This window comes from Melanerpes formicivorus, unplaced genomic scaffold, assembly GCF_026170545.1.
Source record: "Melanerpes formicivorus ecotype bairdi unplaced genomic scaffold, bMelFor1.0.p_v2 SCAF_50, whole genome shotgun sequence".
Classification (NCBI taxonomy): domain Eukaryota; kingdom Metazoa; phylum Chordata; class Aves; order Piciformes; family Picidae; genus Melanerpes; species Melanerpes formicivorus.
In genome coordinates, this window is record NW_027142402.1 from 3,749,064 (window position 1) to 3,762,141 (window position 13,078).

At 48.5% G+C, this 13,078-nt stretch overlaps 1 protein-coding gene across 1 annotated transcript; it reads right to left on the bottom strand.

Moving 5' to 3' along the window:
• Positions 1-2,180: 2,180 nt before the first annotated feature.
• On the bottom strand, positions 2,181-12,853 carry OSTM1 (osteoclastogenesis associated transmembrane protein 1). Its single transcript, XM_068160483.1, has 6 exons — positions 12,524-12,853; positions 9,322-9,436; positions 7,642-7,739; positions 7,054-7,218; positions 6,144-6,309; positions 2,181-5,833 (listed from the first exon to the last, which is right to left on the bottom strand). Exons 1-6 carry the CDS (start codon positions 12,851-12,853, stop codon positions 5,778-5,780), a joined length of 930 nt encoding a protein of 309 aa, XP_068016584.1. The 3' UTR covers positions 2,181-5,777.
• Between the last annotated feature and the right edge of the window lie 225 nt (positions 12,854-13,078).

Here is a 13,078-nt window from a genome sequence, read left to right on the forward strand (position 1 = left end):
TTACCTGGAAGCTGGAGAGCTTAACCTTTTCAGACCTGGCCATTGTTGTAAAAGAGAACAGACTGGCTATTATACAACACTGGGCAGGTATGAAACACCTGTAGCACTCTTGTTTCCCTGCCCCCTTCCACAGGTTCCTTTGAACAATCTTCAGTCTTTCCCACATCTCTCTTGGGACCCTTCCTTGCTCCTCGCAGTCTCTTTTGCCTGCAGTACCATTTCAAATGCTTGGAGAGGGGGGCAATGCTTTTGAATGAAATCCAGAGGAACATTCTGCTTGCCAGTGGCTGTTCTCTCAGTCTTAACCTAGATCAGTTTGACATAAGCCATTTACTTGATGGTTAACCCCCGGGAAAAATCCTGCAGGGAATATAAATTCATGCATTAATCCTGCTCACCACTTCGCTTCGGATGAAGGAGGAGGTGCCACCTTTCAGCCCCCAGCTCGAATTTACTGCCTCCCTCTGCTTTAACAAAACACCACTCCCAGAGCCTTTTGTGGCTCCTCACCCAAACTCTTTATTGCAGGGGAGAGACAAGAGGCAGCACCGCAAAGCGCCGAGCGCCACGACGAAGCCTAAAGCAGCGTTAGAAGTTGCTCCGTGCTTAAGGCTCCGGGTTTAAGCAGCTAATCTTGTTGCAGTTGAATGGCAGGTTCATTACAGCAAATAAATCAGTAACATGTGGGATTACTGAGCAGGAGAGACAAATTAAACCAGTTTAGGGCATCATATTGATGTGTTTTATTTCATTTCTCTTTTTTTTGTTAGTGCCTGATCTAGCTTGGCACCTCTCAACAGTCAGTTCTAATCAATGCTTGTAGGGCACAGATTAAGCAGGTGGGAATGCTGCCCAGAAAGAGTATTATGAATAACTTAAGGCAGTGGTTTAATTGCAGCAGGCCATGATACTTACTGTGCTGACACCAGAGGGGAATTTTCAGTATTAAAAGTTAAATATTCAGCCCAACTCCCAGCCAGTCTCTCTCATTAAATATTTGAGAGAGCCTTCCAGTAGTCTCACCTCAGATGGGAGCACAAAAATACTAGTTTTCTGTTTAAAGGCCCCTCTTTAAGGCCAAACAGGAGTCCTTACTCAGCTTGACTGGAGCTAGTACAGAAGATCTTTCAAAAAGCTTCTGAACCAGGACTGCTTCACCACCACCCATGGCACCACACAACCCAGCTACCCTCTCAGAAGCAGGCCGTTGCTTTTAAGCAGCTCAGAAGCAATCCCCTCTTGCCACCCCACCCCTTGCTCCTGTCCCATCACAGACCAGTGGGGGACCTGGGTTTAGGTGCTTTGTTTCCCTGCTACCCAACCCCACTCCCAAGAAGCCAGAGTCTCCCCTTCCCAGCTCAGATGCAACTAAGGCCCCACTTACAGCCTCTTTTCCTCAGGGTCTTTCAACCATCCATGAAACTGTGCAGTCTCTCCCTCCAAAACACTTCATTCCACCTGTGCTTACAGACCTCCATTTCCACTCCGTTTCTTCTGCTTTACTCCCTGGCTAAATCCCCCACTCTTCCCACCTGCCCTCCTCCTGTGCTTACCCCCTTTCAAGTCCCTCTCCCAAGCACACAGGCAGCCAGAACCATTCCTTGTTTTCCAGGACTCACACACTGGTACTGACACTTCCCCAGCCTTCCTGGGAGTCCCTTGTGAGCGATGCACCAAGAGTTAAACTTGCCTTGGAGGTGTCCACACCCTACCACCGGTGCACAAGGCTACTGCCATCAGGTGAGATGCCCACTCTGCCCATGGTGAGGCACTGCACTGCCACTTGAAATCCTCCAGCCTACCAGCAATCCCACACCTCACCTGCTAAAGCTGAAAGTGGCCAGTGGAGGCAACCAAAAGCCTCCCCACAAGAGCAGCAAGCGATACCCACTGGCCTTACTCACACACACCACCCACCCAACAAAAAAAAGCTCTCTTGCAGCAGGAGCTCTTCCATGCACTTCAGCAGGCTCTGGCTGAGCTGAAACTCCACCCTTGCTCAGCAGTTGGCACTTCATTTGTTCTGTAATTCGCCACAGCAATGCTTTGAAAACATCTTTCTGATGCTGGTTTCCTGCAAATGGCATAATGAGGAATAATAAGCAGGTGCTTGTGAACACAAACCCAGAACAGCAGGAGTATCAAACTACCATAAATGAAGCAATTAAATAACCACACTGTTCCTTGGCTATTGACAATCTTTATTGGAGCTGACTTTCTGTGTTTAGAGGCTTCCTAGTAAGTATAAATACAAATCAAAGGGCTACCCCACAGTAAGAAATCTTTATTTGCACAAAAAGATACAAACCACTACTTAGCACACATAATACCCCCCAAAAAAAGGGGAGGGGGGGAAACAAACAATAAATCAAGCTAAAAGAGGAGCTGCCAAAAGAACACTAGAGGCTTTTTTTATCTACATAGTCTTTGTGCTCCCACATTTCTCTAGGAAACAGAGTAGAAAGAATTCAGTTGAGGTCTTAAATACCCTACCCCCCAAAAAAACATATATATATATATATATATATAATACTGTGTAAAGAAAGTTAGTAGTACAAAGTTTTGGGGGGGAAGGGAAAAAAGCCAGAAAGGAGGAGGGGGGGAAGGAAAAAAAGCCAGAAAGGAGGAGGGGGGGAAGGAAAAAAAGCAGAAAGGAGGAGGGGGGAAGGGAAAAAGAGAAAGGAAAGGGGGGGAAGGAAAAAAGAAGAAAGGAAAGGGGGGAAGGAAAAAAGAAGAAAGGAAAGGGGGGAAGGAAAAAAGAAGAAAGGAAAGGGGGGAAGGAAAAAAGAAGAAAGGAAAGGGGGGAAGGGAAAAAGAAGAAAGGAAAGGGGGGGAAGGAAAAAAGAGACAGGAAAGGGGGGGAAGGAAAAAAGAGACAGGAAAGGGGGGGAAGGAAAAAAGAGACAGGAAAGGGGAGGAAGGATAAAAGAAGACAGGAAAGGGGGGGAAGGATAAAAGAAGACAGGAAAGGGGGGGAAGGATAAAAGAAGACAGGAAAGGGGGGGAAGGATAAAAGAAGACAGGAAAGGGGGGGAAGGATAAAAGAAGACAGGAAAGGGGGGGAAGGATAAAAGAAGACAGGAAAGGGGGGGAAGGATAAAAGAAGACAGGAAAGGGGGGGAAGGATAAAAGAAGACAGGAAAGGGGGGGAAGGATAAAAGAAGACAGGAAAGGGGGGGAAGGATAAAAGAAGACAGGAAAGGGGGGGAAGGATAAAAGAAGACAGGAAAGGGGGGGAAGGAAAAAGAGACAGGAAAGGGGGGGAAGGAAAAAGAGACAGGAAAGGGGGGGAAGGAAAAAGAGACAGGAAAGGGGGGGGGAAGGAAAAAAGAGACAGGAAAGGGGGGGGGGGAAGGAAAAAAGAGACAGGAAAGGGGGGGGGGAAGGAAAAAGAGACAGGAAAGGGGGGGGGAAGGAAAAAGAGACAGGAAAGGGGGTGGGAAGGAAAAAGAGACAGGAAAGGGGGGGGGGAAGGAAAGGGGAGAAAACAGCAGATGCAGTACTAAAAACCTGAAGTGTAAACCTTGCTGCTGCTTTCAACTGAAAGTCACATGAGGATTTCCGTTTGGCTTAGCAGCCAGGAAAATAAGAAAAGCTGATTTTTTTTTGAACTATCTTTTCTTTTTCTCTTAAAGTGCTTAACCACCATATCCAGAAGTAATGACTTTCAGACCTACTTAACATGAATGTGCTCAAAAAGCCACTGCTTACAGTAGCAAAAGCTGTCCTCCCCGAAGCGCTGGGCGTACAAACTGGCTTTAGCTGCACCCATGAAAGATTGCTTTCAGCAGCTCTCAATCATATGATGTCCCAAATCAATGTAATGCTATTAGAGCAGGCAGCTGAACAAGTCCTAGAAAGTTGAAGTTTAATAGACAGAGAAAAAAAAAATAACCTCCTTTTTTTTGCTGGGTTTTAAGGCAGCCTCTCCCAGCCACGAGAAGGTCACTTTGTGCAATCAGCAAGGGAAAGGTGGTGTGATGTCCTTGTTGGAAGCTACCTGAGAGCAAACTGACTGCTGACCCAGAAGTTCACATGTCTCAACAGAGGGAGATAAATTCCTCTTACTGGTAAAGCACAAAAGGGCAATCATGTGGGTGGGACCCATCACAACCACAGCATTTCACTTCATATTACACTGACAACTTGGCTTTAAAACCCAAGTGTTGAGTTCTGTCCCAGCTCAAAGCAACCCCAAGAAAAACGAGGACCTGAAGACCTTTAGGACTGGTTTGGGTGTTGTTCTTTTTTCACATTGTTGTACATTTATTTGAGCTTTAGTGCAAAGGAAACCAAACCAAAACAACACAACATGCTGGGCTCCAAAGCCAGTCAAGTCCCAGCAGACTATTTCATGGGGTATTTGGACAGGCATCAGACAGAGCTTCCAAGAGCAATGCACATTTTCAGCTGCAATGGCCATTCATTTTTACCTCAAGGTGAGACAACACAATTGAAAGTGGGAGCAAAGACTCTGGCATTCCTTAACCCCAGTTACAGCTGTAAATCATTTCAACCCCAGCATTCCCCCAGACCAGGACCATCCCAACCAAACTGAACCGTTGGTACTGCTGCAGGGGTTGAACAGAGCCCACAGCCCATCAGTAGTACTGAGCATCCCTGCAGGACTTCCTCCATCATCTTTGGAATCCTGCAATCTGGGATTTGTTTACATTCATCTATTTCACAAGCCAGATGTTTTTAAACCAGTTGTGGAAAGTCAGCAATTCCCAACACAGTTATCTTCATTGTCTTTCAGGGTAGTTTTTAAGTTTGAGAACCCTTTGGTTCATTTACTGCTAAAACAAAAAGGTAACTTCTCCCCTGCTAAGTTCCTCTGTATCAAGCCATAACAAACTCTAAACCAGGAAACTCAGCATCTCCAGTGACTTGACTTTAACCCCACTCCTCTGCAAGAACACCACCAAGCACAAACCAACCAACCCACCCAACACCCTTTAGCATGACAAAGGAAATAACACTACAGAAAGAAAACAGTGAAGCACCCCCAAGCAGCCGTCCCCAATAAGCCTCTGTAGAAATGTAACACTTCAGAAATTATTATTTTAGTGGTGAAAGTGTGCAAGTGACCAAATATGTTGCTTGTTTCACAGACAGCTGAACACTGTAGCCACCCAAGACCACTCTGCACTGGCAGTCCTGTTGCTGGCTTTGGATAGAGGATTTTACCACTCCCTCCCCACCTTTTATGGCTTTGGTTTTGCTTTAACAGATACCAGCAGCATGAGATTAGACCAATCTAGGAAAACCAGGAACTTTTCCTGTTTCTTTTTTCTTTTGAAGGCTTCCTGTCAATCCCAATTGTGCCAAGAGTGAATATCATTTTGAACCAAGCCATGTTTCAGGCCAGAATACCAAACACCATTGCGAGCTCTGACTTTCTATGAGGATCGCCTCAGAAAGATTCAGCACTCAGGGCTTCTGTGAGAGAAATGTGATAAAACAAGGGGAAAAAAGTGTAGGGTTTTTTTCCTATTGGAGAGAAGTACAAAAGCTTAAAGAGAGAGAAAAACAGCAGCTTCAGCCCAAGACTGAAGAAAAACCCCAGATCTTTTCAAACCCAGAGTCCATACAGTGTGGCACAGCCCTGCCTCGTTAATATCCTCGCTTAGAAGTCAGACAGCATTTTGTTTAACTTGTGTTGCTCCGTATCATTACCACTAAACCATAATTAACTCCTCTTTTGTGCCAGCCTCATTCCAGCACAATTGCACCCACTGTACACCAGCAGCAGCTCTCAGGTTTTGTTTTGCAGCTCAGCTGTATTTTTCTTGGATGTTCACGAGAGCGGCATTTGACTGGATGCGCTTGGCTGCAGAGGGAAAAATTACATCAAAATTGGACACAAAGAATTCCACAGAAGCAGCCTCTCCACTCCCTCCATTTATCCCACACACAGACTTGCAAACAGCTTTCTGCTCACGTTCAGGAACTTTAATGAAAAGATATGGCTGAAGCTCTTCCCTACCCTTCTTCAGGGGACGGCAGCAGACTAATAGTCGCTATTAGCGCCGTCAGCACAGCTGCAGGCAGAGCTGGCTGGGCCCCCCTCTCCCACCAGAGCCAAGCCAGCCCCTGGCACCACCCAGCTCTAAGAGGGAAATGCCAGCACCAGCACTTACGCAGAATGAGGATCCTCTTCTTCTGCTTTGAGTGGAGGAAGCTACTGAGATAAAAAACAACAGGTAGGAAAAGGATGAAGGAGGAGACTGCGATCACCGGGACCGTGTCGCTGCAGGGACGGGAGCAGTTGAACGTCCTGCTCCAGAGCTTCCGAGTGATGTTCATCTAGAACAAAAACACAAACCACCATGAGACCAAGCAGAGGCCTCTTTGCTGTGCAGCAAGGCAAATCAAGACATCCAAGCTCAAACACAAGACTTGAACAGATCTCCCCACAAAAGGCAGCAACCCCCTGCAAATGTCAAAACAGACAATTTAAACAGAGCCAAGATTTCCCATCAGGACTTTCACAAGCCTCACTCCAGACTCTCCTCAGATACTGCCATGTGCCTGCTTCCCAGAGAAGCCACTGACAGCCTGCAGGAACAGGGCTAAGCCCACACTTTCAACAGCACTTCTTTTGCCCAGCCAGGTAAAACCACACAATGCAACAAAGCTTCTCCCAGATGCATGTCCCCAGTGCTGAGGACCCCTAGAAACAGCTGCTGCAGTAAGGAATCAGTTATTACACTGGCTGGAACAACAGCAGCAAAGCTTCACATTAAAAGCCAGAAGATTAAGAGATTATTAATTTTTAAATCCAACCCCTCCACAGTAAGAAGAAATCAAAGTGCAGCCACTCAGACTGGAATGCACTTGGGTGATCAGGAGCTTCAGTGACGCTCCTGCTGCACTGACTGAAGACAAAGCCTAGCAAACCAACCCCACCAAGCTCCCCATGGGACATCAACCTGCCCAAGGACCTGCTGCCTGCACCTACACCCAGCAGGAAAGGGCAATGCACAGCAAGACAAGCACAAAAGCTCAGATTCATAAAGCCCTCCCTGTTGAGTATCAGTCAACACTTACTGCATCTTCCACGTCGATACACAAGTGTGCAGAGGTCCCAGACTCACCACCTTGCCTGTTCATCCTTTGCAAGTGGTTATAAAGGTCATTCAACTTTCTGTAGGTCTCATTGCAGTTTCTACACACTTCTGTGTAGTTATTTGGTGACAGGTAGATGGCTTGGCCCTAGGGACACAAAAGAGCATTTATGGAGGGTTTTAAGGCATTGTTAAAACCACAAAACAAAAGAGACTTGAAAAACTAGAGCAAAGTTTGAACCAAAATCTGTTTCTAGCAGAAGCCCCATGCCTCTCAGCCTTTTCCCACCCTTGTAGCCCTCTATAATTATCAACTAGAGTGGGTTCAGAAATTCTGATGTGAAGTGGTATTGCAATTACACACAAAAAGAAGCCAAGGTGAGCAGTAGAATCCATTTCAGCCTCTTGATCTGTAAACATCTGCACTTTGCAGGTCGCTGTTTCAATCTGCCTAAAATTCACCAGCTCAGCAGCTATTTCTTTGCCTGAGCTGCATCTGTAGTTTACTCAGTGTAAGCAAGATGTTGCTAGTAATTAAAGGATTCCCCACCTAAACACACAGCATAAATACCTGAAGGTTATGTTCAAAACACGTCAGGGATTTATTGAACAAATCCAGGAACTCTACAGTAGAATCTGATAATCCCTCACTGCTGTTCTTTAAACAATCTGTCAAAGAGAGAGAAAAACATCAGAATATTCTCATTTCTAACATTTCCATAGCCAACAAGCCCCAGGCACTCCACTGCTGCAGAAAGAGCTCTCAACTCCACAAGACAGGTCTAGGCAACGCTGCGGTTTCCTTAGCTGCCTGCCACTGATGTCTCAGACCCTCTGACCCAACTCTCCACCAAGAACATATTTCAGAATTAATTGGCCTTGATTAAGTGAAAGCTGAAGACTATCATCAAGAGCTTTCTGAAGAGGGGGTCTGAATTATCTTTGGACTTTTAAGATCAAACAAGACATTGCTTTTATTTTCTACTCTGCACATCCAGCTTTGCACAGCAGCAGTGACAGCCGTTGTGTGAAAGCAGAAGCACCAGCACTGGAGATACAACTGGAGGCATCCAGGAAACACCTAGACCATAAACACCACAGATATGGAGTGCAGGTTACTGTTAAGAGCTGACCATTTAATCAGTTTGAGGGCAGCTCTGGTGCTTTCTGCGACCCTGACTCGTTACTGCTTCCATTCACCCCCACTTCAGATGGACCCTAGAAGGCAACAGTGGTTTGGGAATTTAGATAGTATCATAGTATCAGTCAGGGTTGGAAGGGACCACAAGGATCATCTAGTTCCAACCCCCCTGCCATTGGCAGGGACACCCCACACTAGATCAGGCTGGCCAGAGTATCATTCACAGCACCTGTTCAACCACAGCACCTGAGAGCAAGCCAGCACCCTAGAAAAATCTCCTGAAAGAAGCAGGGCTCTGTATTGAGGGTGAGCATGCAGCTGGACACTGGGTAGGCAACACACAGGTCACAAGCTAAGGACAGCAAGACCTCACAGACCACAGGGCTCCTGCTGTGCTGCCTCTCCAGCCCTTATGCAGCCCAGACTCACAAAGGAGAACAAAGTCTTCTCGGTTCTCAAGGTGCTCTGCAGCAAACCCAGCACCTTTAACCCTCAGGTCCCTAGTTCCCTCAGCTTTCCAGTGTGCCTACTAGTGTACAGTCCTGCTTCCCACACCACTGGAATGGCAAAAAAGCTGTAGATCAGCAGGAAGCATGGCACAGCACCATCAGCATGAGGCCAGAGAGATACTGGAACAGTCTTGGGACACCCTCTGCCCATAAAATGAAATCAAAAGCATGGCTGTGGGGCCAGGTACTGTTCAACATGTAAGGATCCCAGAGCCACTGAGTTTATTAATAAGCAAAAAGGCTGTCAGTTAAGAAGAAGAAGAAAAAGAAAAAGATGGGAGAAAACCAGAAGAAACTGCAATGGGAAGTCTTCAACAAGGTCTGTAGACCCCAAAGAAAACCAGCAAGATTAGCCTGTGAAAGAGCAGCCTGACAGAAATGTTTCTGTCACAAGCTTTCCAACAGAGTAGTGCCCTCAGAGTTTTGGCAGTATCCCTCAAAGAATCACAAGCTCTTGTGCCCTTTGGTTGAGTGGCTCTGCTGTAGGATTTGTGTGTTATCTCCTGCCTGTCTTTAAACAAATGCATGCAGTCCTGGTGTGTGCAGATTTGAGGGGCTAAGTCACAGCAGCAACGTGAAAGCTACAGGAGTCATCACATACTTGCACAGTTGGCTGTCTCCCAGGTGTCATTAAAGAACTCCGCAAGGGTCACAACCACCTGCAGCCTGTCTGAGGTCAAGATGCTTTTGGCACAGTTGTGGCTCTCAGAAGAATTCTGGAAGGGAAAAAAAGGAAACAACAACCAAAGGGGGAGGGGGGGGGAATTGCAATCAAGTGTTAAGAATACAAAGGGGCAATTTGGACACATATTTCAGGCAAGCAGAGCTAAACAATCAACACAACACATCACTACTCCTACAACAGGCAGAGCAGAACTGATGGAACAGCAAAAAGATTCTCATCCTTTGATTCATACCATGAAGGAGACAGCCTACTGCACATGGTCTTTGAAGATGTACTAGGACTGTATGCAAGTCAGTGAAAGGAAAAAAGCAAGCACAGAGTCAGGACCTCCTCTGCCAGGCACCTCATATTCAGCCCTTTCTGGGCTACTGCCCCAGGAACCAGCTCAAGGCAAGCACAGTCAGAGAGGACAGGGGCACTCTCATTAGGCTGAACATTTGAAGGAGCTGAACCAACAGACTGGCCTCAAAACAAACCCAAACAACAGAAAACAACTTCCAAGACAGCTGTACCAGCATGCTGTATCAGCAGCAAACTTCCCTCACCGCGCAGCCACACCAGGAAAGCAGTCCTCTGCAAAGTGGCTGCTGCCCCCAAACCCATGACTGGGCTCTCACAGCTGCCAAGCTCGTCTGTCCCAACGCATCCCATCATTACAGCAGGCCCTGGCACAGCTCTTACAGCAACTTATTCTCTGGACCAGCCTCCTGAAAAAATGCAGAGCTACTCTAAAAGCAGTTACAGAATAAACAGGAAGCATCCCTATCAGAATTCAGAGCAACAGTGCTCTCCTTCAAAGCTTTATTTTCTCCCTCAAATCACTGACACAAAACCATGACCTCCAGTCAGCTGACTCCTGTTTTCTAGCTCCTGGCTGCTAAACTGACTTAAGCACTTCTCAAAATGGCAAAGGCTGCCAAAACCCTCTTTGATAAGCGACGTGGGACACACAGGAAAATAATCTCTTTAACGAGAACCATGTTCCTTACAGAGCTTTATGGGAGATGCAGTTTCCACTTCTCTTTGTCAGAACAGGTTTAGGTTTTTATTAAAACAAGTTCCCCTTGGAGACTCAACTGCAGAAGTTGAAGGCTGCCACATCTGGCAACTCCTGCATTCACCCACTTTCATTTCTACTGAGTTACAGAAAGTCATTGATGCAGGAAACTCTCTGGTTGCCTTTTAACTGTGGAACTTCCTCACCAGCTGGACTCCTAAGTGGAAGGGGAAAAGCCCTTTAAATTCAAATGTGAATTGAGCAGACCTATATCATTCCTTGAGTATGTTTGCCTAATTTATTCTTTGATCAGCCCAGCAAGGAAGTTTCTACGTTTCAGACACATCCCAAGCTTAACTGAGCTGCTTCTGTCAGCCTGCACCTTAACTGTTGTAGGATGGTAAAGATAAAACGAGCTGATGCACTGCCTGAGGTCACTTCCTTTATTTGTTTGGTTAGCTAATCCACACACAGAAGAAAAGCCAAAGACTAACATAGACATGTGTCCCATACCACACAGCAGACACTCCTCCCAAGCTGCCAGTACTCAAGCACAGCAGCTGCAAGGAGTTCACACACACTCTTAAGCACTGGGATGTGCTGGCAACCTAATCCTAGCCAAAACATCAGGTTGGACATACCCAAGAGAATTACTGTCTCTTGCTTTCACATTACCTACTCACTGGTCTGCAACAGCTTCCTGATGAGAAACAAAGAGACTGCAGGTTTGCAGACTAAGACAAGAGACCACTGGCTAGATGCTTCACAGAATCAAAGAATGGTGGGGGGTGGAAAGGAACTCTGGAGATCATTTAGTCCAACCACCCTGCTACAGCAAGTTCACCTACAGCAGGCTGCACAGGATTGCACCCAGGAGGGCTCTGACTATCTTCAGAGAAGCCTCTTTGGGCAGCCCAGTTCAGTGCTCTGTCAACCTCTAAGTAAAGAAGTTTTTCTTTATGTTCAGATGGAACTTTCTGTGTTCTACTTTGTGTCCATTGCCCCTAGTCCTGCTGCTGAGCACTGCTGAAGAGTCTGGCTCCATCCTCTTGATATCCACACTTCAGAAGCACTGACAAGATCACCTCTCAGACACTTCTCCAGGCTAAGCAACCCAGGAATTAACTTTTACAGATGGACAAACTGGATGAGAACATGCAAAACTTGTCATGAACCACCTCCAACACTAAGCCATGGACAAAACAAGATGACCAGGAGTCAGAAAGACGTAAAAAGAAAGTCCTGCTTTGGTCAAGGTTTCCCTTGAGTGGGGTCCAGAGACTCCAGACAGCACTCAGGACTTCTGGTGTGCTGCCACACACTCTCATCAGCTTTGGAGCCAAGAACACTGTGGCATGGCTCCCCACAGATGATCTGCATCACTCATATCACAGAAACCATCAATTTTCCAAGAAGTGCCAAGCAGCAAAGCTCTGGCAGTGCTCCTCACTAGTGCTATACAACAACCTGCAAGCCAGGGCACTGCTTTAGCCATTGCAACATCAGCAAGAACAACTCAAGTTTTTCCACTTTTCCACTTGCACAGAGCAGCAAAGCTTTTTTTCTGCAGATGGAGCTGCTTGGCCCTAACCATGAGGGCAGCTGCCTGCACAGACCATGCCACCAGGCAGCAGCCAGCAGCCATCGCTACCTGCGGTGCCTCCCAAGCACACTCCCAGCCTCTGCTAAACTGCCTTAAACACCTGGTGGGTGCATGGGAACTGATCTTCACAGGCTGGAGACAGGCTTACCCAGAAGATGGGTGCCCCATTCACCATGTTAGTGTCACAGACCACATCACCAGCTGCACCCAGGCATGGCCCAACACAGGCAGTCGCCTCTCCTCACCCTCTGCCCCGGCCCAGAGTGCAGAGCTGGGCTAGACAGCGACTGTCAGGCCGCGGGGAAGGGTGAAACAGCAGTGCTTCGGGGTGGCGCTGGCCCTCCTTCCCCAGCAAGCCACATCCCCCTGCGTGCGGCGCAGCTGCACTCTGATACAGAACTTGCAGAACTCGAAGCCTCAAGGGAACAGCCCAGGTCCCCTAAGCATGCACCGGTACGCTGGTGCCCGCCCCGGGCAGCCTCGCAGTCCCCCCCACCCGCCCGGCCCCGCGGACGCACCCCGACGGCACGGGTGATGTTGCCGTACTGTGCGAGGAGCCGGTGATAGTAGAGGTGGCAGGCCTGGCAGAGCCGCACCGGGCGGGCGCGGCGGCTCAGGCAGTCCGTCAGCGCCGCGCTGTCCTCCGCGAAGGCGAAGAGGAGGCGGCGGCACTCCGGCTCCAGCTCGGGGAGATCGCCAGGCAGCCCCGCGCCCCACAGCTTCTCCGCCAACTCCCCCGCCTCGCCCAGCGCCTCCAGTGCCAGGGGCTGGCGCATCTGGCCGGCGGTGGGGCCGAGGGTAAGCACCAGAGCGGACAACAGCTGCAGGAAGCAGCGCCGCGGCGCCATGGCGGCCGCGCTGAGGAACCGGAAGCGCCGCGCCGGGGAACGACCCGCCCCGCCGAGGGGCGCCGCCGCTCATTGGCCACAGAGGAGAGGGGGCGGGGAAGGAGGTGGGGCCGGGCTGGGTCGGGGGTGGCAGGGTCTGGCTCGGGGCAAGAGCGGGAGCGGGAGGTGCCTGCAGGGAGGGCGAGTGGCGACGTTCGGTGAGGGTCTGGTGGGGTCTCTTGGGGC